General features: G+C 39.5%; 1 protein-coding gene across 1 annotated transcript in view; it reads left to right on the forward strand.

Annotated features, from left to right (window-relative positions):
- LOC146321116 (plectin-like) overlaps positions 1 to 27,531 on the forward strand; it is a 73,818-nt gene that overhangs the window by 22,589 nt on the left and 23,698 nt on the right. Inside the window, exons 2-15 of the mRNA XM_084726152.1 lie at positions 8,783 to 8,844; positions 13,299 to 13,313; positions 14,329 to 14,418; positions 15,974 to 16,051; positions 16,192 to 16,284; positions 18,446 to 18,612; positions 22,667 to 22,782; positions 22,954 to 23,057; positions 23,781 to 23,900; positions 24,670 to 24,765; positions 24,859 to 24,986; positions 26,212 to 26,305; positions 26,810 to 26,964; positions 27,084 to 27,405. Of these exons, the coding sequence (XP_084582278.1) occupies positions 8,783 to 8,844; positions 13,299 to 13,313; positions 14,329 to 14,418; positions 15,974 to 16,051; positions 16,192 to 16,284; positions 18,446 to 18,612; positions 22,667 to 22,782; positions 22,954 to 23,057; positions 23,781 to 23,900; positions 24,670 to 24,765; positions 24,859 to 24,986; positions 26,212 to 26,305; positions 26,810 to 26,964; positions 27,084 to 27,405 (1,640 nt within the window). The remainder of the gene's footprint in view (positions 1 to 8,782; positions 8,845 to 13,298; positions 13,314 to 14,328; positions 14,419 to 15,973; positions 16,052 to 16,191; positions 16,285 to 18,445; positions 18,613 to 22,666; positions 22,783 to 22,953; positions 23,058 to 23,780; positions 23,901 to 24,669; positions 24,766 to 24,858; positions 24,987 to 26,211; positions 26,306 to 26,809; positions 26,965 to 27,083; positions 27,406 to 27,531) is intronic.

The raw sequence follows: 27,531 nt of genomic DNA on the forward strand, positions 1-27,531 counted from the left end.
AACATGTGCTGTAATTCAGGTGGCAGCTACCCTGTCTTGCCTCCCCCTTACTCCTCCTTCTCCTCCTTCTCTTTACACAACAACTGGAGTGATAATCCAGGGTGTGTTTAGGCTGCTCCTACTTTTATCAGCATTCCTTTTCCTCAGGGTGTGGCGGCCAGTAAAATGCTTACACTTTCACCTGAATTGACCACAGGAGATTAGGGGGTTAAAGGGACGGATGAGGGAAATGAGAGGAGAGGTAAACTAAGCTGGGAGAACAAATCCTTTCTCCAATGAAAGGTGCTGTCCAGCGTCTCTGTCTGTCTAAACCTTTGAAATTGCTCGGCACTTCAGCTCTTTTAAAAACCATAATGACACATTCTTAGAATTCTTTTGTCCTCTAATGTGTTTGCTTTGTTTGGGAGTCCCAAGTGCTTCAATACAGATTGTTTTAGACTGAAATGGTTGCAAGCTCAGTCACATGTTTGTCAGAATCCATTAGAGGCATAACAGATGAACTGGCAACATAGTGTCCTGCTTAGCTTTATATAAATTCAGGTGTAGTTCATGTCACAGACAGGATTAAATATTTAGAAAAATGTCACATATAGCATACTGTAACACTTTTTGGCATGAAACAAAAAAAAGGGTTTATGGGACATGTGGTTTTCGAAACCACCAGCGCTGGTGTGGGATTGAACCAATCCATGATGCTGGTGGTCGGATTTGTTTATGATAATTATAACAAACAACTTTCACAATGATATATTGTTTGGTAACAAGGCTAAGAGTCTCCGGTCACAGTAGCAGCTCTGTAAGGCTGTGTTTAGGCACAACTGTGCTTTGAGCTAAATGCTAACGAGCTAATATTCTCATAGAGACATGCTGATGTTTAGCTGGTTTAATGTGTTCTAGGATCAGCATTGTAGTTTAGCATTAGCATGCTAACATTTGCTAAAGTAGTTATGAATATACTCAAAAGTCCTGAGGCAGAATGCAGTTGAAGATGCCATCTGAAACAGTGGCCTCGCACACTGCCTGATGATTAAAGAGCATCTCATCAAGTTTACCTGATGTGCCATCGGAAAAACAATTGTTGTGCGAGTTGAGTTGTATGCAATCGCCTCACAGTGAACTCTTGATGCAGCACGTCTTTTAAAAAGATGCATCAGGACATTGTTTTCAAATAAAATTAGTTATTAGTTTATTTAATAAATACTGGTATGTTTATTACATAAACACAAAAAAAATATTATTAATTCATGCTGCTGGTGCTCCATAATGAAGAAGAAAAAAAGACAAAGAAGGACAAGGAAGCATTTTGAGTTTAAAGTTATCACTGTTCTTGCGTTATTGTTAAAATGTGCTGGAAATGTTCAAAAAGTACTGACACACACACCAAGTTTTATATCGAAACCTCTCAGTGATTTCAAATAGCATCATGTCCATTGTGATGTCAGAGTTGTCACTGACACAGAACAGACCCACGTTGCTGCTGTGCCAACATCTGGGAAGACTGTTGCTAACTTTGGTTGCTGCTGGACAGTATTCACCATGAGTTTTTTCAGAGTGTGGTAATCAAACATGGTTATCTTAATGATTCAAATTTATAATTCTGGTCGTCTGGGATTCTGTCGTGATTTATTGTGAAGCTAATTATAATTTCATTCCTCCACCATAAGAGTCAGAATGTCTGCTGGTCAATACAAGATCAATGTGGGAAGAGGAACACCAACTTCCCCGTCACTTACATCATAATAAATGATCAAACCTCAGACTTGTCATTTAGAAAGAGAGGGCTTTCTCTTCTTATTTTCACCGAGCTCACTCCGCTCATATAAAAAGCCGGAGTGTTCCATCTGGTTTTGATGAAGCCAGATGAGGGAGCAGTGTAATAAGCATGTTGAGACCTTAATGATATGTCTCCTTTTTGGTGGAAAGATCTCATGACTAAGATGTTCCACACTTTCTGCATCCTCGCCTGCGCCCATCTGGGTCCGCCAGTGTTTCCCATGAGGTTTAGAAATCCAGCTCAAGTAGGTGTCGCTGCATGTTCCGCTGCCAGAACGTCACCAAGTTTACCATCTATCATCTGCTGTTGCTTCTGCATCTCAGATAACCTATTCAAGCTATTCTCTTCAATTACACACACACTGTATATCATTAATGAAAAACTTAAGGAATCCTTAAATCAAATTACTGCATGCATGGTTTTACAATGAAATCCTGCCAGTCCTTGACAGTAAATTCTGCATTTGGTGTTATTCCTTTCCTTTTTCTCATTTAATTGCCTGCCCGCATACCACTCCTTAATTCCTCAGCTTGCCTAGACATTGTATGGAACTACAAAGGTGTGTCTCCAAATTTGCTAACGTGGCTCGAAATGAGTCAACGCGCGGACACACACACACACACACACACTCTCACACACCCACACAGACACACTTACGCTGACACATTAAGTACCTTCTTGTTCGTACAGGTCGTGTTCAATACCAGGCGCTGTGGAAGAAAAGTGGTTTTAGATGCCTGATGAGGTGATGTTAGTCAGGGTGGGGGGAAATGGGATATATACCCACCTCAGGGCAAGAGGGGCAGGATTTAGCAGAGGTAGGACACTCCCTGCCTCTGCTAAATCACATACTAGCCATATAGGGGATCATAATGGGGGGACTTTGTGTGAATAGGCCCCAAAGATTCTGGAGAGAAACTTTACAGCAATGATATGTAACTTTTATAGTGAGAAATCACAAAGTTTTCATTTTACAAAAGAGAATTCAATTAATAAGCAATAAAATGCACCATTGTTCAACTCAGTACCCTCAGTGTCATGGTGCTACAGCCTCTCTTGGTCTGGTATGTCCAGTAGTTTATAGATATTGCTGTATGTCTGTCAATAGTGAGTCACTTGTGCTGGTACACTACATTTTAATATTAATCACTATTCAGTCATTGTAACTTGTTGCTGCAGGTGCCACTTTTTAAACAAAGTGTACATGTTAGTGCTTTAACCAGTGAAACTGCCCACAATTCCAACTTGATCAGTTGGATTTAATGATGCATTGAATAGAACAAAGTGGATTTTTGTTCTTATGTTTTTGCAGACACCTATTGGTATGGAAGAACACTTAATATACAGAGTGTTATCCTGGAAATATGCTTAGAATTTTCCAATATATAGGAAGCAATTGCAACATACACAAAGCAAAACTTTCTGCCTCTCTATGTGCTGCCTCATACCACTCCGCTAAGCTCCTCCCACTAATTGACACACCAAACATGCACTGGCATTTTGCTGGGCTACAAGACTGTTGATGACTGCTGTAACTAACCAGGAAGGTTTGATTAAGATCAGGTCCACGTTTTTAAAAAAACTAAAATACAAGGTTCGGGTGCTAACAAACACACATTTTTAAAATGAACCGATCAATTAGTGTCATGCAATGGTCAAAATGAATTATTAAATTGTAATGAAATCATATTGCCTGTTGCAGTTTTTAGAAAACCCAGAGTAATAATCTTAAACAGTGTTAAAGTGATGTTGATGCCTCTTTTATTAGATTTTCACTTCTGAACACTCTTGTCTGCCTGCGCCTCCCTGCCAAAATTGTCTGGTTACCAGGAAGTGATGCATTTGATGTTTTCTAATTTGTTTGGTCTAAAAACCACTGAGCGGGACACTTGTAGTCAGACTGAGAAACAATGGTGACTGTGACTCAACAGCTAAAGAAAGGAGCTTTGGCTACGGTAACTCAAGCTAAGAGGTGAGAACTGCATTGCAACAAGGACCACTCAAACAGAAATCAAAAGTGAAAAGAAAGTGTATTTTACCACACACTCCTTCTCAAACACTGAGTTATAAGCTGCTGTATTTCTCAATATATCACTGATGTTCAGGGTGTGGTCATTCATCACTGTCTGGAAACCATAGTAGCCCTTCCCAAAACTATCTCATCCCCCCATCTCTTCTCCTTTTTCGTCACAGTGAGTAACCCTTAATGTGAAATGTTGGAGGAATGTTGTGAGTGAGTAATGATTAACCACAAGATGTCTTTGAGTGTTTGACTGAGAAAACTGTAACTTTTTAACCTTTTTAGGATCTTTGATGGATATCTATATTACTTTTGGGTGTACATTTCTTAAAGTTCTGCAAGAGAAATAATAATAATAATAAAACAATTAGCACAGACTTTTATGATGATTTTATCATCCTCGGTGACTCAGCTTGTGTGTGCATTGTCTTGCGCAAACGAAGCGATTAGGTGATAGCACATGCAGGTTGCCACACCTCGTCCCTCCCCGCCTCTCCTTCTTCTCCTTCCTCACTTCAGCGAAACACAGCGCCCTGCAAGAGGAAGGGGTGTGTTCAGAGCCCTGCCCACCATGTCCTGCACACTATAGCGCCACTAAATACACACTCACACATCACACTCAGGGACAGGCCCAGACTTCATAGCCCACAGGCACCATTTGCTATGAAAGGAATAAAGTGAGCGGGAGAAAAAGAAAAAAAAAACAGAGAAGAAGAAGGGCAGAGCCAAACTCAATTGGGGAGTGAGGAGGTTAGGAAGCAAGAAGGGGAGAGAAATCATAGGCTTTGGGAAGTGCTGAGTGGATTGTGGCCACGGGACTGCATACTCTGGGACGAACCGAGGGCCAGAGGGACAGATAGAAGCAAGACAAGCAGAAGCTGCCATCGAGGGGGAAAACCATCAAGGATATTTTATTATTAGGATTATTATTGTGTGTGCTGACAAACGGTGACAATGACCTCTCAGCCGCAGAGGTACAGGAATATCTCCTCTGGCAGCATGGGCAGAGAGAGGGTGCCCTCAGACGAAGGCTATTACCAGGGGATGCTGAAGGCTATGGACGGCAGAAAAGGTACCAGTATGGTGGCAGTTAAAGGAAAATAGCTTAATTGGAAGCCTTGATCTTGATTTATTTGCTCCCATGTGTGTGAGATGCCGCTGGGCAAGAACTAAGTGTTTTTCCAGGAAGAGGTGAGAGAATTATTTAATGGAGTTACAGTGTTGCACAGTTTTCAAGTCTTAGGCTTGTTTTATCTGTAATAATTTGAGATTTGTGTGTTAAGCTCTGATTGGATAGTGTGTTATATAATTCATGATTTTGTACATCAGTAGGCTCTTCTGTCAGATTTCACAGAAAGATGGTGACACACGCAGGTTTAAATGTCACAACATTATCAGCAGCAGTCCATATTACTGTCTATTTAAAATGACAGACATGTAGTTATTCTGATTGGACTGTAGTGTCCAGTGTGACTCGAAGGAGGATACTCCCCTTTCCTAATGCATCAGCAGCTTCCTCACTTCGTATTGGTCAGCAAAGCCCATTCACAATTTTTATTGTGCAGCATGCGTGTGTGTTTTGGGGTGAATGAGTCACTGTAGCTGCAGCCTTTATGACTTTAGTTGTACTGTAATGACAATGAATGGTGTGTTACATTGTGTTCCTTCTTCCCAATCAGATTGTTCCTCTTTTCTAATGTAAAACTTTGGGCGTTTCTACAGATCTAATGCACAAATCAGACTTGATTACAATTGATTTTGGTTTTATCATGCAGTGATATAGAAGAATGGACCTCATCAACATACACTGATTCTGCCATTGTGATTGTGTTTGCATTTCTCTTGTGTCACACACAGTACTGACACCAGCCTGAAGAACTATTGACCAGTGGTGGACAAAGTATTCAGATCTTACAGTTGCATGAAAGTAGCAATTAAACAATGTAAAAATAAAAAGTTCTGCATTCAAAATCTCACTAAAGTTAAAGTTAATAAGTAAATAAGTAGCCCCTTAATTTACCTAAAGTCTCAAAAGTCATTTTTAATATATTATTAATGGCATTTCTTAAAATATTATTACTAATAAACTAATATGTTAATGTGTAAATATCTAGTTAAGGTGGAGCTGATAACTAGACTGATCATTTCATCTATAGCACTGAATCATATTATATCTTTTTTCATGTCAAGGACCCCCACTATAGATGCACATTAGACCATCGTTATCATAAGGAATTCCTGCTGAGTGTTTATTTTTAGATTTGAAGATAATAAAGTCTTCATAGTCAATCAACAATCAAACTAGGATCACTTTAAATTAATCAGAGCTGCCAACTCTATTTCTTCTCTTGTTCCAAAGTCCAAAAAAATGTGATAAAGGTTAAAATATTTTCTTTATCCCTTTGCTGGTGACCGTGTATATCCCACTCAAGGACCCTCTGTTGGTCCCCGGACCACAGTTTGAATCTGCCAAGTAACCAATAGCTGTCAGATAAATGTAGTGGAGTAAAAAGCAGTATTTTCCTCTGAAATGTAGTGCAGTAACCTATAAAGTAGAATTAAATTAAAATACTCAAATTAAGTACAAAGTCCTCAAAACTGCACTTGAGCCCAGTACTTATATGTACTTAGTTACAGTATTTTCCACTACTGCTGTTGCCTTTCATGCTGTTTTGGACCATAAACTCCACACACCACTGAAACCTGTTTGTGTCTGCTGACATTTGATACCTGAAGCCCCTATCTTCTCATGCACCCGTCACTTGTAAGAGCAATTACTCCACAGAGATTAGTAGTTGTCGAAACAGGATTAGGTAATGCTATGTGAACAGAACGCAGCACCCAACAGGTCAAGGTGTGTCTCCTCTGGGAAATTGTTTTGTCCCCAGCAGCCTCTGTTTGTGTGTCACCAATCATCACGCTTCCACTCTGGGTGACATTTGGCCCTCTTGGCAGGAAGTGGAACCACAGAGGTCGCATGGGTAAAGCTCAGTCCCCCCGCTGGTTTGAATGATAAATGAGGAGGTTAAAGGTCTGCGGTGTCTATATGAGGTTTCCATGGAAACCTAGTACCAAAACACATTTGTAGAAGTCATTGCACCGTCACGGACACCATCCAGAGAAAACAAATGTAGCCTCTGGGCAAGTATTTTGTTTTAGCGCTGAATCACAGCCCATTGCTTTTCATGGCTGGGTGTGTCACTGCACAGTAGACAGTCAGATCACTCCCTTTAAAGCTGATAACACAGAGGACTTTGTGCTGGTTTCCATAATACATTCTGGCATAATGTGAATGGAATTAACTGCTGTGTGAGTCACTGAAGGTGGGTTCCTCAGACATGAAGTGGCATGGAGCGAAGGCGGCCCCTTAACCTGCCGCTGATTGGTGTCCTCAGTCGTCAAAGCGCCACTTGACGTCCTGTGAAATTTAAACTGTTCAATGAACCACATCATTTAGTTTAAGTGTGCTCACATGAGACAGCTGGAAACAGGGAGATCCATCCACTGCGTCCATAATAAAAGTTGCGGGCGACACACCTTGTGGTGTACTGTAACAGAAGCATAACGCTGGGTGGGTGTGTGGAGGTTTGTTTTCTTAACGGGGCGTGTTCCTTGTCAAGATCTTGTTGTTTCTTGTTGGAAAATTGCACGATCTAGTAGTTATGCCATGTCTTGTGGTGATCATGCTGAGTATCTTCACTCTTAAAAATTTGGCCTTTGCGATGGAATCCTTTTTTATGAATGTTTCTGTCCACGAGCACAGCTGGCAGTGGTGTCATAGAGAGACATGACCTTGCAGATACAGCGGTTGTCAGACCATAGGGGAGCATCTGCCGACAATGAATGTGCTCTGATGCGGTCTGAGTCAGATGCAGGCGTGTGCAGCAATGAGACGTTTTTCCACCCAGTGATAAATCTGTTTGTACCATACAAATCAAACAAGTCTGGTATCTTGGGGGTTTCCTCTTTTGTTTACTGCTTTGTTATAATATACATCAATCAGGGCTGGGAAATATGCTTTATAAATAATATCTCAGTATGCTGGGTATCATCCATAAATTTACAATACTAATACTGGTAGTGTTACTTTGACTTTGATACCGGATCCTGAACAATTCACATTATGTCACAAATCTTCCTTTTCATTTTTCAGTTCTTTTTTACATAGACAAACCAGTTTCACAACATGAAAATATAAAATGTTTACCACGATGTTGTTAAACTTAAGCCGTCTTTCAATTCTTTAGTTTTATGGTTCAGCAGCTTGCATTTTTCCATGAAAAGCAATTTTACAACATACAAAATAAAGCACAACTTGAAGATTTACTCTAAAAATCTGGTAATGAATGACCAATTTGGAAGTTTGGTCTTGATTGACAAGCAGATTTCATTACACAGTAGAATCGAAGCAATTCGGTCTTTGCCATAACATTATTTCTTTGGTACCTATCCCTAATACTAATATAATGCCCTAATAATAATATATTTGTATACTGTATGATATATATATATATATCAATGCATTATATACATTTTCTCTAAAATAACATACTGTTTGGACTGGGTGAAATGGACAAAATCAAATATCACCATATTTTTGACCAGATACATTTATTTATGTTGCGACAGTATAGTATGGGATGGTGTTCACAAGATATTAACAGAATGTGATTTTTGATAAATAATTATCAGTAATGTGGATGTAATGAATAAATGGATAAAGATTACAGAAAATTACTGTAATGCTGCCTTTAAAACCAGGTAAAGAAAGTACACATGCCATATTACAGTATAGTGATATTTAAAATATAAGATGATATCCAGTCTAATATCCTGATATTGATATATATGTATTACCCAGACATAACAATAAACATTTTCTGTTACTGTCAACTTGCAGCCAAACTATAGCACACATTTTTAAATGTTTCCATCTACAAAAATTGTTTCTAATTTTCCTCTTCTTACGTGTTTTTTCTCTTTTTCAGATGAACGAGATCGAGTACAGAAAAAGACCTTCACAAAATGGGTGAACAAGCACTTGATGAAGGTGAGGACACGTCCTTCACTTTTCACTCTTTCTTGTTCTTGTACCCTAAAAGGCTCATTAAAGCTGACGTACCTGCTCACACATGCCCACGACAACATTTTCACACGAACAAGATACGCAGAATAGTTGAAACTTCACCAAAAGAAGTGTCCGCAAATTGCACTTTCTCTGAAGCTCATGAACATGTGGTTGCCTGCTTTCTTACGCAACAACCACGCTGGATATCAAAGGGTAAAATTCACGGTTTGTGGTCCAGGATACAATAATACAAGCAGATGTTCTCCCAGTGAGTCAACATACTGATTTTCATACAGCCAGAGGACACCGTGTTATGTGCTTAATAAATGCTGCAACTCAAATTAGGTTATCAGTCTGCACCTATAGAATTAAATCCATGAGCTACAATTATAGAGTCAAATTGTTGGTTTATGTTTGTGTTGGCAAGAATTTTGATGTAGCATTAATGCTTGACACTGCGTAATAATGGGTGATCAAAACAGTAATCATGGAGGATAATGTCTATATGAGGAAGGTAATGTTTTGGTTTCCTGGCGGTTTTATGACATAATGTCAGATTAAACATTGAGTCCGGTGACAGAACGGCTTATTTTATGAACATAAACTGCGGTAACAACATTTTATGACAGCAGAGCATAATATCTGATCACATTCCCAGAGTGCAATGTTACATTATGTATGTTATGTATGTATGTATAAGCCCATCATTGTCTAAAATGTAATCCATCCCTCACCTGTGCACTCTAAGGCTGGGATCACACCAACCAGGATTAACTTTTAACCTGGATTAAATCATGCTTTAACTTTACTTTATGTTGCACCAAACTTTTAAACTATCTTAAAATTAAGAAAGAAATTAAATTTAATGTTTTCTAAAGCTCAGTTTTAGTTGTCTTTTTAGCTCTGATGAGTTATCATGAGAAGGCTAACTAGGCTAACCAATGTTTTTAGCTAGCTAGTGAATAATGTAAAGTTTTAACTTTTTAGTTAGCTAGCAAACAATGTAACATTTATTTACATTTTAGCTAGTTAGTAAACTGTCACTTTTTAAACCTTTTAGCTAGCTAGCAAATAATTTTTTCACTTTTTAGCTGACAAGCAAACAATATAACTTTGTTCTTTTTTAGCTAACAATGCAACATTTTGTTAAAGAATACAGAGCAGCTTAGTTTTTATTTATTTTTCTTTGGGTAAGCAAGCATTGCCACATTGATTAAATTATTTAATTGCAGTTTGCATCACTAAATGTGGATTTACTGAACAGAGATTAGTTTGAATTGTGCAACAGAGCTCTGATTACTTTTAAATCTGGATTTACTCATTTTAAAATGTAGTTTTGCAAAAGAATGATTTGAACTGATCTGAGATTAAACTAATCTTTGTTGGTGACTCTGTGAAAATTACCAAGGCCTCGCTTCCCATTCATGAACACACTTTAGCTGGTCACTTATTGTCTCGCACTCAGTCTCTAGAGTCGCACTGTGCTGTGGAGGCTTACCAGAAGTTCAGTCTGTCATCAGCTGAGCGACTGTGTCAACCGTCCTTCAGCACTCGTCCACTCTCACCTACCTCACTCTCTGTTCTCAAACTGAAAGCCCTCCAATGCATCACACATTCAGGGAGGTAAGCAGGTCAAACAAGCCGCACCCCCTCCTCACTCTGGAGTTGCTCATTACGAGTGAAAAATTAGCCCCCCGTAACACAATCCCCCACCCACACAGCAGTATAAAATATTCCTCCTTGTGCCACTTTTCTTTCAGGAAACTCCCATTGGCAGCAATACATTTACAACCTTGGGACATTAAGTGCTCCCACATTATTTGTATATCCACTCCTCAGACACAGGCCCATTCATTCTTTTACAAATGGAACAAGAGGGAAAAAATAAGCACAATCAGAGTATTTTCCTTTCCATGAATGTGCAGTGCTAACGTATTCTGCTAGGGCACCATGAGAACATACTGGAGTTACTCCCTCTTGTTTCTCTTAAGTGTTCACTGTGAATTTCAGAGGGTGAGTCACAGACATCTGGACTCACTTAGCTCCTTCTGAAAAGGCAAATTCTGGTCTCGGCCCAGAGCCCACAGTGGTTAAGGACCAACGGTAGCACATGTGCTGCACAGACTCCTGTGGGTCTGGGTGGTTACCTGTGTTTATGCCCAGAATAAACTGATACGAGGGAAGTTGCGTAAGTTCTCAAACATCGATACTGTTGTTGTCATTACATTGTAGAAGAATAGCCTGTATAATATAATTTTTTATGTCAAAAGTTTGAATTTTAGATCTTACATAATGTGCTGTCACTCACTGATTTTAGTCTTGAATTTTGACAAAGATATAAATAGTCACAGAATATGCAAGAGGGGCAAAAAGTCTAAAAGGCTCATCATGGGTCGCTCCAGTTTTGATTGTATCAATAAAAGTAAATGACAACTTTAAATAGAAACTATTTAGTTTCAAAATCTCAAGTCATTATTCTGTAACAATAGTCTCAAACATAGAAAAAATATTTTGGAAAAAGTAATGAGAAAAACATTATACAGAACACATAAACACACCAGAAGGAGAACGGTATGAACCTAAATAATAATCATAGTAAAATAAGCTATTAGTTTGTTAATTAGTTTCAATTAATTGCTTTTTTGTGCAGATGCTTTTCCAAGAATGACAGGACTTACACCTCAAATTAATGTGGTACAAGAGGACATCCATGTTAGATGCCACTTATTTTGTAATCGGATGTTTTTTTGTTGTTAGAACATTATTTTCAAATTTAGACTGGTGTATTGATTTGTTAATAGCAGTAGTCCAGGTTCCACTTGATTAGGGATCATGTAAAGCGGTAGAAGAAGTATTTTTTTCCTGCATCAGTAGTAGTATCTTTTTTTTTCTGGAGGTCTACATTCTTATGTTTTGTTTTGTTTGTGCACATTTTTCTTTTGTTCTTTTTTTATGTCACACTTTGGTAAACATTTGTTTCCCATGCCAATAAAGCACCACTGGATTAGCTGGTAGCAATGGTAAAAATGGTGGTATATATAGTACATATGAAGTAACAAGAAAAGGAGCATTATCTCCACCTATAGTCAGCAACTGAAAATGTCACTGAATGAAAAAGGCACATGTTTGGTAGGGAAAGTGTTAACTTCGTGTCTGAATATCTTCTTCTAAGGTTAAACTGATGTTAAACTGATTTAATGGCTTAATGGTTGGCCTGACAGGGGCAGACTACAGGTTGGGTGAAGCCATGAAAAGCTGTAAAGGGCCGTTGAGTGGTTTCCTGCGCTCAGTAAATCTTTTTATACCGCCTAAGACAGAGTGGAATGCCGTAGCATCTGCACAACCAGAATCTGTTTTCTAGCTGATTCCTACAAACTACATTTGACTAGCTTAAAAACCGCACTTGTTGCAGATTGAGCTCAGATTATCAGGCTATTAGTGAGAGAACCACCCCGAGAGGAATTGCACAAGATGACGTAAACATGATGCAGAACCTGAGGTATGCTAAGTGTTTAGTTTCCAGACACCGTATCGCAGTCATGCAGAGGGACCGGGGGAAGAGGGGCTGTCAGCCATCTGTGCTAATGATTTTCACCTTGAAAAGTTTACAGAGCAACTCTGTTTGACTCTGAGAGGGCAATTTGTAGCGTAACACCCACCTTTCAGCAGACACAGCGTGGCTGAGGGGAGCCTCAGAGACCACAGCCTCTTCAGTACAGAGTAATTGAGGGGTGGTGAAAGATGGCTCTTGAGTTTACACTGAAGAGATTGACTGCTAGATAAAAACAAAATGCATCGTTTGAACAAAGGGAATGAGCAAACAAATGTCCATTCTTTGACTAGGATGTTTAACTTTTAACATAATTGTGTGCAGGTCAATAATACAGATATTACTCAAAACTCTAGTAGGCTTTACACTGCAAGTTAATCACATTACACAACAGACTGTCTTCAGTGAAATTCTTCCATGTGTAGACAGTGAACCCTAGTGGTCGCAGTGTTACACTCAGATCCACACAGTTCATCTTCAGTGTCCTGGCAGGGAGGAGCACATCAAGGTTGGATGCTTCTTGCCAACAATTCTTGCCAACATAAATCAGCCACTGTTGTAACTTGCAAGGGAAATTTACTTTCATTCCACTTTGGGGCCGAGGCCTCCTTCACCCACCAAACACACACAGATGAGAGAGCCACAAAACCGACTTTTGACAATCAACTAAAAAAAAACAAAAACTAATTTTTATTATTCTGTGTTTCATCTTTTTGTCTCATTCACCATCGTGACCATTGTCATATGATCTAATTTTCCATTTCATCCTAATCATCGCTCTTCATTTCATGTCCATTGATTGCTGCTCCTCTCTCGTCTTTGTTTCCATTCTTTCCGTTTCTCCGTTACTCATCCATCTGTCCTCATTCCTCCATCTATCACCCAGCACTGGAGGGCGGAGGTAGGTACTAGCATGCTGGAGAGGGACTGCACTAAATGTGTGTCTGGTCATGGAGACTTCTGCATGGATAATGTCAGTTTCCTTACTTGTTTTTCCTCCTCCTATCCAATCTTCTGTTTCCGGCACCGTCACCCCTCTCACTTGCCTCACTGTCGGTTATATAAACCCTGAATGCAGTTTTGACTGTTGATTGAGTGAAATCCAAAAGATGAACTAAACATCTTTATTTGCTGTTGATTTTCTGGTCACCGGTGCACCTTTTTTGACCTTACTGATCTGGTTTTTACCCCCATCTATCACTTGTCAGGGATGACATTTGGCATTTGGAGTCATGCTTGACTGCTCACGGCTATGCATTCCTGACCTGTGTAGAATTGTACTAGTGGAGAGAACACTCTGAGCTAACGTGTATATATAACTCAGCCGGGTTTTAGAACCAGTATAAAGTGCTTCTATTACAGTTTAAAATGTTTGAACTCATAAAGTTTGCAATATTATTTGACACTAGGGTAGTTTTGAAGTAGTGATGCCAATGATTTAATCAGTATTAAGAATTTAATCAGTTAAAAATGCTTTAATCAATAATCAGTTTTGCCACTTTTATGTAAGTTGTTTTTTTTTGTGTCTGAAAGCTTTTATTTTATTGTTTTGCTCGATCTTTACATTGAAAAGGTTTCTACCTCAGTATAAAGGTTGAATAAAAAATAAATGAAAGGGAAACTTAAACTTCAAATGGGAAAAAAAGAAAAAATGAAAGTAAATTATCAATTGTTAATTATTAATTGATTTTTGGCATTTTCAGCTATCGGTTAAGGAAAATGCACAAAATTTGCATCCCTAGTTTGACATGTCACCCGGTTTTGCAATTTTATTTATAAGTCACAGAAATTCACCACATGCTGTTGCCCTCATTTTAAGTGAAATAACTTTAAGTAGAAAATTCTCTGTGGTGATTAAATGGAATTGATTAAGTATTGAAGATGGTCACTTGTTTGTTTTCCCTTTCCACCATCAGACACAGCGTCACGTGACAGACCTGTATGAAGACCTTCGGGATGGACATAACCTGATCTCGCTGTTGGAGGTCCTCTCTGGGGAGACACTGGTGAGTACTGCCGTGACGTCTGATTTCTGACTCTCTCTAAGCTCTGCATGTGTTACTTCAACCATTCACCAAAACAAAACCTAATCCAGACTAATTTCATAAGATATGCTTATCTTAAATCAACCAGGAATATCATCCTTGTGGCAACAAGTTCTAACAAATCGCAGCCAAGTTGTCAGTCAGAGGCTTAACCTGAGCTGAACTATGCTAAACAAAGACTCCTTTCGCTCTATCTCAGCTATTTGACCAGCCATTTTTATTTTCTTTGCTAGATTTTTACTTTTTCATACACCCTTTAGTCTTGTTATGTCTGTAAATAAGATCTTACGCATCAGACTCATTTCAAAGCTCGCAGCAGGGTGCTGTATGTTTTGCACCCTGGGGTTACAGAAGCTTCTCTGCTGCTGCGGTCCATCGCTTCCTCCACCAGCTCCAGCTCCGCTCATCTTCTGAATGCCTCCATAGCCTCAACACATTAACTCTGGCCTGTTTGTGTGAGCGTGCGTGTAAACTACACTCCTGTCTGATCTAAATGTTCTTCTCTCTGTCGCTTCCCGTTTGCCTTCTTTTAAACCTTCCTCTGTGTGTGCTGATCTTTGCCGTCTGGCCTCTGCCTCCTCTCTTTGCACTGCTCTTGCTGGGGCTAGCCGAGGGAGAGAGACGTGGTCAGGAGCATTCGGTTGGTGAGTGGGTCGATAACTTAATGTAGACATCCTGTTATTATTACTTTTTTTTTTTTTTTTTTTTAAATATTATTCACATGTGCTGTCCTGGTGATTTGGCGGTGCACGGCAGCCACACCTCCCTGGCGGTGTTTTGTTGCTTTTTCTTTCCATTCTCTCATTGACAAGTTTGCTTTTAGCACATAGCTACAGGATATAAACAAAAATATTCAATTATCAATAGGTGCTGCTGATACATGCAGGACTCGACTTTGATTGACATGATGGCTTTTGGCATGAGCAGTTCTTTATTTTGCACTGTGGCACGAGCTTTTGAAACATCTGTGTTTGTTCCTTCTTTTTTCTTTAGCTTCACTTTTTGAATCTACATTTGAGATTCAAAAGACAAACTGAGTATACTGTAACATGAGCTAATTTCAGCCTGCTGTGAGATGACTTAAATGATACAAAACCTTGTCGCTGGCTCAGTCAATGCACATTTCCTGCTGTTATCAGTATACTGAAGGGTTTATTTTACTCCATGTTCCATTTATTTCCTGTGTGTGGGATAGTGGTGAAGAGGACTGAGCCAAAGAAAACAATACCATGTGGATCATAAAGTCAACTCAGTATCTCTACAGACATAAAAATAAATCAAAATAATGAATTCCTAATTGAAAAATATCAAAGATTCACCAGTTATTCCTACATGTGTTCTTTCTGTAAATGTCTTTCCATCTTATTTTCAGTTTTTCTCCCCAGTCGTTTTTTCCGTTTTGACAGGATACTTTCCGTTCTCCTTTTCCATTAGTTTACCAAAAGGATCGTTAGTGTCAGTCAAGTATCTATCGAGTAACTTAACACTGTATTTATCTTTTGTCTCTCCTCCTCAGCCCAGAGAGAAAGGCCGCATGCGATTCCACAAACTGCAGAATGTACAGATAGCACTGGACTTCCTCAAACACCGGCAGGTATGGCACATAAAATGAGACCCCGAATCCTGAAAAACTGTGAAAACTTGACCAAAGAAGAAGCAATGCTGTGTCACAGGATACTTTTTTTTCATTAACCTTTTTATTTTCATTTACTCATTGTTGCTTTGTTTTCTCAGGTCAAGCTGGTTAACATCAGAAATGATGACATAGCAGATGGGAACCCCAAGCTGACCCTGGGGTTAATATGGACCATCATCCTCCACTTCCAGGTCTCCTCCTCTGTCAGTGTTGTGTTTCATTATTATTATCGCTCTTATACCTCTGTCTCTGGGATCTGCACCTATCAGCTGCTGTTTCCCGTCTCCCTGGAGCCAATCAGAGGGGATTCTGCTCTTCATAATTCTTCTCAAAGAAGACATTTTCTGATACCTCTCACCATATTTCTAAAAACATTTACAGCTATTATAACGTACTAACTCTGCCATCAAGTATTCTAGTAGCTACTTTATCAACAGTATAAAGAAATGACACACCATCAGGGTGTGTAAGTATGAGTCACTCTCCCGAGGGGAGGGTGTGTCAGGCCAAACTAGTCATGTTACACTCCCAGTTACATCCCAGGCATCCAGGCCGTTTCCTGCTTTTCTTGTGTATGCCAAGAGCTGCCAGGCAGAAATCCCTGGGTATCAGCCCAACGGGCGGGACCACACCCTTTTATGTCAGATAATTGTGGTTTGGGTTGCACAAAAACTCAGCATGGGAAACAAAAGAGACACTGGTAGTGAGAGTGGTGATCTGGTCAAGGTGCATCACTGCGCCCTGTAGATACATGCAATGTTCTGTTCTGCAATGAGTCTTTATACTTTTGTATAAAAGAGAGGGGAAAACAGCTGGGTTGTGGTTGCTGGTGAGTCACGGAGATCAAAGTGGAGAGTAAAATTACCCTTTTATCATGTAGTGTCACAATCTGGTCATCCTAAATTAATTGCTTTTTATAGAGAATAGACTCTGAAGTTGAACGTGCATGCAAGATCTGGATTTAAATAGTTATTCAAGCACCTACATAATGAAAGCATAAATATTTTATGTAGTCTGTATGCATTTTATTTGAAAAGGTTCTAAAAAAAAATAGGCATGAAGAGGGATGTAATTATGGAAAAGTATTAGGGCTATGCATGAGGAAAAAAAACAGTGAGAGAAGGAAGATGGAAGATGTATGGAAAATGTCCAAAATGTTGGTATTAGTGCCAGGCATAAGAAAAGAAAATCAGAGAAGGTTATTATCATCATTATTATTGTTATTGGCAAAATTCAATTTGAAATACCATTCTGATTTTTCTCAAAATGTGATTTTAAACTTTATTCTCGACATTTTGACTTTTATCTCACCATTTCAACTTAATAATCAAAATGCAGAAAAAAGAAAATAAAATCTTCCTCCCCTAATTGATTTTTTCTTATAACTGACACTGAAAGTTTGACTATTCTCAACATTCAGACTTTATTCTTGAAATGCAAATCAAACCCCCACTTATTTTCTTTTTATCCATTTCTTTTTAAAAAGATTCCTTATTAAAGATGTTTGCAGAATTGCAGGGCAGAGCAATTCAGGGAAAAGAATTTATATGGCACAAATACACGAGTACAGACACATTTATGCATACACACACACACACACACACACACACACACACACACACACACACACACACACACACACACACACACACACACACACACAAAATGGAAAACCCAATGCCTATGACTCATCTGCAATTTCTCCAAATGAAAAGTTATCTGGATGCTGCAACAGCGTTTTCCAGACTAGACCAGACAGAAATCCTGCTGCATCTTGTGACCTGAGTCAGAAGCAACAAAACTTTACACTACTGATATAATAAAGACACAATATGATAACTGACTGCTCAACCACAAAAGATATTAAAGGTCCAGTGTGCAAGATTTAAAGAGCTTTATTGGCAGATTATGAAAGAAATAGAATATATTTGTCATAAGAATGTTTTCATTTGTGTATAATCACCTGAAAACATAAACTGAATGAGCCCTGTATATCTATAGAGGGTGCGGGTGCTGTTCCATTTTTCTACAGTAGCTGAGAATGGACAAACAACAGTTGCTGTAGATGTGGCCTTTTGCGTTTCACAGCTACCGTAGATGTTCACTGCTAGATACCAGGAATCCTACACACTGGTCCTTTAAGTCACTGAATGATGAAGGTTTTAATTGATCTTGGGCATGATGATAATAACATATTCATGATAAGTAATCATTGGTGTCCAGTAATTCCATTCAAATGGGACCTTTTGGTTTCTACTAATGACTAATTTGTTTTTCCATTTCTTCATTGGATTATTAACATATTCCACACATCAGCCACCTTCCTAACATGTTATTTATATATTGTCTCAGATCTCAGACATTCAGGTCAATGGCCAGTCAGAGGACATGACGGCCAAGGAGAAGCTTCTGCTCTGGTCCCAGAGGATGACAGACGGCTACCAGGGCATCCGCTGTGATAACTTCACCACCAGCTGGAGGGACGGCAAGCTCTTCAATGCTGTCATACACAAACACTAGTAAGTGGTGAATTTATTACTGATTAACTGTATGATTGTGAAAACCAGCCATGCACACAGTTTCGAGAACACACTGTCTATTGTACTAACTACTACCCACTTAACCTAGCATTGCCAGACCAATCTGTAAATCTATATTAGTCTGGAACCTTCAAGTTCGTCTTCGATTTACGAGGGGCGTTATCAGTGGTCACTGACCAAAATGCCTTTGGACACAATTGGTTAGACCAACAACCACCACACCAATAAACTGTGTGATGTAGCGCAGTAAATTCAACTTTTTACCAAATCCTGTCAGAGATGCGGCAAACACATCTTTCTTAACAAAAGATTTAAGGGCAGTTGTTTGTTTTGCCTTTGGAAAAAAAAATACCGTTCAATTTAGGGTTGCAAATATTGTGCCTTTTTTTCCTAAGCAATAGTTAATGAGATACAAAACACGCTTTTTTTCTGTCATGAGGATTATTTAAATAATTCTAGCAGCACATTATTTGATTGAAACATTAATTCATGAAGCAGACACAATTTAAATGAACCTCACTTGAAAAGGCTGCTCTGGTCCGCCTGTCCAGTGTGAGATGGGGTTCAACTGTTGCTATTTCTACAGTAACCAGGAAGACAAGCCATGAGAAAATCCCCAGAGAAATGGTACATTTTTAATCGATTAAATTCTTAATGGCGATTAATGATTAATCATTAACATCCGTAGTCCAGTTTGTTTAATACTGATGCAATGGCAGACTCAACAGAAAGCTCCACATTGTTTATGAAAACGCCTCAGTCATCATATCAAACCCGCCCCATATTAGACCAACAGTTGTGATTGGCCTGATGAGATCCAGGGTGGGTGGAAATCTGTCTGAATGGGAGGGGGAGGGCGATGAAGATGCCAGAGCAAATTAAACATGAGTGCGCAGATTCGTTTAGTTCCCAGACTAGTCCCACCTTCTGCTTTTATGGAATCATACAGCAAGCAGTAGAAAATGTGGGGTTTCATATTTGCTTCTGTAATTCGAGATGCTGGATCTTGTCAGAACACATCACCATCAGTGATATTTATTGAATATTGAGTGCACTGGAGCAGGAGTGGAGCCTTGGCACACATTCGAATGTCATATTACACTTCATAATGCCAGTTTAAACCTGCTCTGTAATTAGATTCCACTTTCAGTATTGATGAGATGTGTCTATTCCTGAAATAATTTTGGACATGATAACCATGAATGTGATGGTAATATATCTGATTTATTTTAATGGAAGGATAATGGACAGTTTGATATAGATTTAACAGTGCAGAACCTTCATGTAGTTGTACTCACAGTGCTCAAATTATCTGTTAAATTGAAACCTGATATTTTTGCTTTATACTTCCCATAGAAATATCTTCTTTTGCCCTGTATTGCTGTTACTGCACCTGACAGTAGTGGTTTCATGCTGCTATAATAAAATCTGTATTAAAGGCTCTCCAGGAACATTTCAGACCTTTAGGCTAGGAATATCATTGGCAGGCGTTGGCCATGAGTAATACTCTACTCAATGCCTTGATGTTAATTCCTCTATTAAGTATGATTAACTTATTAAACTGCTGGGAACCTAGTATTAAACATTAAAATCTGAACCCCTTGCTGTTGAACTCTGCACATGTTAATTTTCCTGATGTTGTCATGTGTCTTTACAGTAGAATTAGTGGTTAAGGGTTGCTTTGTGTAATTGCATCCTGGGAAATGAATGCACAGTTGTTTCTCAGCAAGATTTGTCAATACAGTTTACAGTTTGTTGGTTTTCTTTTAGGTGTTTTAATACAGGGTTTCATGCACGGTCCAGACAGCAAACAGAAGAAAAAGCGGTATTAGATGAGAGAAAGTTGAATTTTGAGGAAGACACAATCCTTTAGAGTCATTATGTATTGAAAGAAAGGGATGCCTGCAGGGGCAAGTTTTCTTAGACTTGGACATGTACCTGCAGCTTTTTCTCTCTTGTGTGTTTTTCTTTTTTGGAGCCACCTGAGGCTGGATTAGAGCCGTCTTTCATAAAGGTGAGGGGTGTGGTGCGTGGGCGTTACTGTAGCACTCTGAGGCTGCTGCATGAAAACTGTGGTTATTTAGTGCCGAGGCAGAATTCAGGGCATCCTAGTGCAGAATATGCGTTCACCCAGAGAATTCAGGATTTTCCAAGATTTACAAGTTGAACTTAGAAAAGTCTGAGCAACCCCTGAGAAGGATTAAGAGGATCTTTAAATGATGATGGACACATGAGACTATGCAAAGGATGGATTTACATGCACCCATCAAAAGATTTATCTCTATGAATGAATAACCTTTTTACTTGTCTTTGGACGAGGAGCTTCTGGCACATTTGAAGATGCTCAGTGTACGGAAGAAGTCTAAGCCTAAGAAGCGAAGCCTAGGCTTCATCGGTGGCACGTCAGGATCTGTCAGCGATTTGGACGACCGGGTGGTCATGTTGTGCGAGGATATCCCATCAGAGGGATCCTCCTGGGACTCAGGCAGGGGCTCCCATAGCTCAGGGGCCCGCTCAAGCAGCGAGGAACTGACCCAGGGATGGAAGTCCCGTAGCTTTCATGGAAGAGAGGGAGTGAGCATGAGCAGCTCCTCTAAGCCAACAAAGCAGTACACTGTTCGGGAAGTCCGCCATGTGGAGTCTTCTCCCGTTTCTGGACGGAGGTCCACTATACGTATCAGAGAGATGTATGAATCTGCTCCTGCTGTTGCTTTTTGCATATACTGCACTGTATTTGCTTATCACATATCATAATCAGTACTGCAGGGAGGTGTATTGCACATTTGAATTTGTGTAGTTGGTAATGCATTTGAAACTGCTTTAGTTGTGATATATGATTGAAAGTTCTATGCATATATGTGTGCATGATAGATGAGACTCAGTGATGGATTCAGTCTGTTCTGCTGTTCTGCATTGAGGACGTGAACTTTTGTCTGTTTTGGGAGATGTTCAAGGTGCGAGTGACTGCCAACGTAAAATGTGTCAGCTTGATTTTTGTTAGCTGCTCTATAAATTACAATCCATCTATAGATGCTCTGACATCTGCCAGTGTGAGTCAAACACCCAGAGGACAAAAAGGCAGGTGCTGGTACAGGTCTATGAGAAAGGTGAACGGTTGGGCTTTTTAACAGCATTTAGCCACTGGCAGAAGCTCTTAAAAAGCACAGCCACTGCTGCTAATATATTTAGGATTATGTCATATATTATTCTGCACATTTGTTAATGTTAAAGGGACAGTTCACCTGAAAATTAAAAATACAGATTTTTCCACTTACTTTTAGAGCTATTTATCCATCTAGATTGTGTTGGTGTGGGTTGCCAGTCAGTTTCATGTAGGATCTATTTTCTATTTACCAAACTATATCAGCCAACCATGTCATCATGCAGAAGGAAGCGTGTATCTGCTCATGGACGAGAGTGTGGTCTTTGGGCACAGGGATGTAAACATTAATGGCTTCCTTCTCGGCTGAGCTGTAACATTAGCATCACTGAGCTAGCTTGCACAATGACATGGTATAGAGACATTGCTTTTGAGTCTGTAATTATTTTTTTTTCATTTAGTTCCATTATATTCAAGAGAAGGCAGACATCTCTACGGCTGATAGCTCCAAAACTCAGCCACACCTGAACAATCTCAATAGATAAATAGCACTGCAGGCCAGAGGAGAAACATGTATTTTTGATTTGAGGGAGAACTGTCCCTTTAATAACATTTAGTCTTCCATTCTTCCCCATTTCTCAAGTCTTAATTTTGATTCCTGAGGCTGCAAATAGAACATGGAAAACAAGGAATACAACACAACATGCAGAATGTAGTCACTATGGTGTCACTGTACTTTTTAGTATAGCTTAAAAATTTCCCAGTCAAAGAATCAACACACCATTAAAAAAACAGCAATCAAATGTATATTGGCAATGTTCAAAATGGAGACATTACACATACATGCCATGGTTGAAGGTTACTGTAAATTACTTACAACCCTCTGACCTGGGCCCTATTGGTGATCATTTGTGCATGACTGTGTTCCCCTAGTCCCAGACTCATCGACATGGGCAAAGTGTACCGACAGACCAACCTGGAGAACCTGGAACAGGCCTTCGGCGTGGCAGAGAGAGACCTGGGAGTGACACGCCTGCTGGACCCAGAGGGTAAGACAGGCCAAAGTCCAATTTGGCAGAGACTCGTTTGTTGATACTGGTGATAGATTTGTTCTGAATCTTTGTTGTGTCATTATGCAAAAATACTAAAAGTTACTGACTGTCATTAAATTAGAGCATAAAATAATAAGATTGTAATACAGTTTTACCTTATCCTTTCAGATGTGGATGTCCCACACCCTGATGAGAAGTCCATCATCACTTACGTATCATCCCTGTATGATGCCATGCCTCGGGTTGATGTGCATGACGGCCTCAGAGCTAACGTGAGCAGAACTCCTTCTATGTTATGAATACCAGTTGATGCACACCTCCAAAATGCTATAAATAAATGTGCTTGGGGGTAACACAAATGTTTGCTCTAATTTGATCTGGTTGAATCTTTGATCAGATTTAATCAAAACCAAACAAGCTTGTGACTGTGCTCATGAATGAGCTTTTGTTTGTGGTGTTTTTCCCCGCAGAAGTTTAAAGAGAAATAGAAGTCTTGTGAAACCAAGTATCGCAGGAAATTAGCAACCTGCGGTGTTAGCACTGCAGAAAATGAGGCATTAGGATCATATGTTTTGTTACTAATCATTTGCTTTCATAAAATACACTGTATGGTACGTTATACAAACTCATTCATTGAACTTATGCTATGCGTGTAATGTCCTAATCTCAAATTTGACTGACATAAAGTGAAAACTGATCTCTTCAAATAAATTTCTTTTTAAAAATGGGTACAACTGCACATAATAAGTTTGGGAGAATCGCAGAAATATGCTTCTGTCTGTCTCCCACCATTGTCCTCCTTCTCCCACTGCCCCCTTCATCAACCCCGTCACCACTCTGCCTCCCTGTGCGCTCACACAAGACCTGGATTGTTGGTGCATAATTGAGTTTAGCCTGGTGTGTGAGTGAGAGAACATGGAGACGCCAGAGAAGAAAAGCCCTCCTGTCCGTTGTTGTTTAACTCCAAGCTGTCTTTTCTGCTGCGTTGGCTGCAGGAGCTGGAGCTGCGCTGGCAGGAGTACTACGAGCTGGTGACTCTTCTGCTCCAGTGGATCCGCCACCATGTCATGATCTTCGAGGAGAGGAAGTTCCCTGCCAGCTACGAAGAGATAGAGGTGAGCTGATACGCTGATATTATGAGATCTGTCTTTGTTATGGGTGTCTTTAAAGTTGAGCAGCACAAATATATGTGAAAAAAATGTCTTAATAACATAAGTCTTGTGAAAAAGAGGTTTTGGAGGCCGTCCATTGTTAGATCAAAGAGCATGCTTACATAATGTCTAGCTGTGGGCAGATCGAGGCAACTGTATTCCCAGACATTGTTGTACAGTAGGTGGGGCAGTGCCAGTGCTGAGAAAACGCAGCCAAAAGGCAAATCATGCTAAACCTAATCCTCAGAAGAATCACTGCTGTGCCACTCCCTGTCAGCGCTGCAGAACAAAAGCATGGCGTGACTTCAGTATTTTTGTTAACTCACTTTGAAGTCAAATTATCAGCAGCACGGCGTCATCAAAAGTAAAGGTTCAGACGTGCATCTTTGGTTAGTTTGGTTAAAGACTGGGTCACATTTTTCTTCATTGATAAAGGCAGTAAAGTTATTTGTCTCAGTATAATTTCAACTCAATTTCAACCTGCTATGTGACTGAAGAGATGATACTATAGAGAAAAGCACCTGAACTGTAGCGTGATGTGTTAGCTTAATTTACTTATCCTATTAAGAAAATTAGGATTTCAAATTAATTTAACTGTTTCAAGTGCATAACACTTTCTTATAAAGCAGCATAATAACGTGCTGCACAAGTAAAATGAAGGCAGATTTTTTAGATGTCTGTGAACAAAATCACATTTTTAAAATGTATGCATTTGTGTGTATTTTTCTTCTAGCTTCTGTGGCGGCAGTTCTTGAAGTTCAAAGAAACAGAGCTGCCGGTTAAAGAGTCTGACAAGAACCGGTCTAAACACATCTACCAGTCCTTTGAGGCAAGATAACCCCAATTTTCCATTCTTTTGTGTTTTATTGTATTCTGCTCTATTGAGTGATGACTTATTCATACTGATCCCAACTGTCCACAGAGCGCCGTGCATGCTGGTCAGGTGAAGGTCCCTCCAGGATACCATCCCATTGATGTGGAGAAAGAATGGGGTCGGCTTCATGTGGCCATCCTGGAACGAGAACGACTGCTCAGGATAGAGTTTGAGAGGTTAGGACTGTGGCAGATATAAAATACCTTTTTTATTTATAAAATTTATATTGTACTAGTTTTTCCTCAACTAATGAGTCTATTGATATCAAGACAGAACAGTATATAAATAAATAAGTTAAGCACCACATCTAGCCCAATAGACTATCATTCATAACCTGGCTAACTGATGTTAAAACACCAGTGAATGTAAGATATTAATGTATAGTATGTTAAAAAAAGAGCCGGTAAAAAGAACATCATTAAAGGTTCAGAAAGGACAAAACAATGCTAAGTGCTAACCCAGTTTGTTTCAGCAGAGGCTGAAAGAGTAATAATTGTAATAGGCTTAGCAGTTTATAGTTTTGGAACATTAATAAGATACTAAATTGAATTTAATTATTAGAATTTATAACTGAAGAAATACCACCTAGCTAGTAGCCTAGTTTTAGCCTCAAAGTTATCGAGCCTGCTAACACTCATCAACATCTCCAAAGCTATGCTCATGAACGTATGACAAAAAATATGTCATGAATAATTATATTTGTATTTACCTTTTACCACAGTTGCTTCTTTATCAAACAGTTTGTTATTTTACCATTGTAATTTTTTAGTTGCAGGCTTATTACATAATTTCCTGCTTTGGTAGAAACATTCTGGTGGAACGATCTTTGAATTGTTGTTTTGTTCGTTGGCTCGTTTTAAATTGAGATAGATGTGTTCCTAATTGTACACATAATAAAAGACATAATTAAGTTTGATGAAACATGATAAATGTATTTAGAGTAGCGCTGCATACTAGAAAATGGGATGGTTTCATGTCACGAGATTGTCCGCTCATCCTGCAGTCTGATGGTCTTGTTTATGGTTCAGAGATGTGGAATGACTGAATGGGCAGACTGGATGTCTTTGTCAGAAAACGCAGACATTTGTGTCTCACTCGGTGCTGCTACGTGGCAGTGTTTTCCTGAGACACAATGGGAGTATGAGAGGAGCGGACTTTCTCATAGCTGGAACTGTAGTTTTTATAAAATTGTTGAGGAATGGCATTTGTGAGTGACCCTCATAAATTGGAGTATTTGCTGCAACACAGATGGCCGTAAGTTGTGATTTGGAGTTTGCAGCGTGGTTGTAACACAGGTTTTTAGTCAATGAGGGAGTTAATACTGTGGGACCTGTGGAACAAAGAATATCACAATTTTATTTGTTTTATTGATCATATTTTTTCTTTATTGATCTTATCCAGGCTTGAGAAGCTCCAGAGGATTGTCACTAAAGTTCAGATGGAGTCTGGGATGTGTGATGACCAACTCAGCCACTTGGAGACCCTGCTGCAGACCGTGAGTCCTATTTAGGTCAAATGCTGAAAGTACTTTACTTTGAAATGTGTTTACAGAGAAGAAATAAGTCAGAGTCCAGAAGATGATCATACTTAATAGGCCATGTGGCTTTTGTTAACGTCATTTTGATCAAAGATCACAAGTTTTGGATTAGAATTTTAACTGAACTTTTTAAATACCAGTTTCAACTTTTAAAAGAATTCAGCTGTGCAGTAGCAGCAGTCTTGAGCAGAAGATTGCCACCGGCATCAGCATACATAACAGTCATTATTCAATCCAAAATATGGCCTCATTCACTAATCTCTGTAAAGGTTATCTGTCAAATTTGTCATGCATAACTACAGAAAAATAAAGAAAAAAATCATAGGAATGTCTAGTAACCTTCAGGCAGTGAGAGGACTGATGATTGTGTGTCGATCACTGTCACAAGCTTTTATTTTCCTATATATATGAAAAGAAACTGAAAATTAATATATTTTTCATTTTTCACTTTCACCCCTTAAGGACATTCGTCTGCTGAATGCAGGGAAACCAGCTCAGCACACAGCAGAAGTGGAAAGGGAGCTGGACAAGGCAGACAACAAGATTCGCCTGCTCTTCAATGATGTGCAGGTGCTCAAGGATGGGCGCCACCCTCAGGCTGAACAAATGTACCGCAGGTGGGTGCAACTTTTAACATGATAGAGTGCTACAAAGCTGTTCAAAACACAGATCTGAATACAAAAAAGTATGTATGTAGAATAAAGTATAAAGGAGATGGTGTATCTCGTCTCTACAGGGTTTACCGCATCCATGAGCGCCTGGTGAACTTGCGCAGCGACTACAACCTTCGTCTGAAGAATTCTGTGACCACCGTCCAGGCTCCCATGGTGCAGACCGCCCAGCAGACCACCTTGAAGGCGCGGCCTGAGTTGGATGACGTGACCCTCCGCTACGTCAAAGACCTTCTGGCCTGGGTGGAGGAGAACCAGCATCGCATCGATGAAGCCCAGTGGGGCTCCGATCTTCCCTCTGTGGAGTCTCAGCTGGGCAGCCACAGAGGACTGCACCAGACTGTGGAGGACTTCAGGTCCAAGATCGAACGGGCAAAGGCTGACGAGGTAGTAAGGCTGGAAATCATTACATACTGCCAGATGCAGAGTTATTATAGTTTTGTATTTTTCACTAGTGTTCATTAGTTTTTAATTTTTGTTTTCAATTTTGTTTAGTTTCAGTTAATGTCCAGA

Source organism: Lutjanus erythropterus, chromosome 9 (genome assembly GCF_056507025.1).
Source record: "Lutjanus erythropterus isolate fLutEry1 chromosome 9, fLutEry1.hap2, whole genome shotgun sequence".
Taxonomy (NCBI): Eukaryota; Metazoa; Chordata; class Actinopteri; order Lutjaniformes; family Lutjanidae; genus Lutjanus; species Lutjanus erythropterus.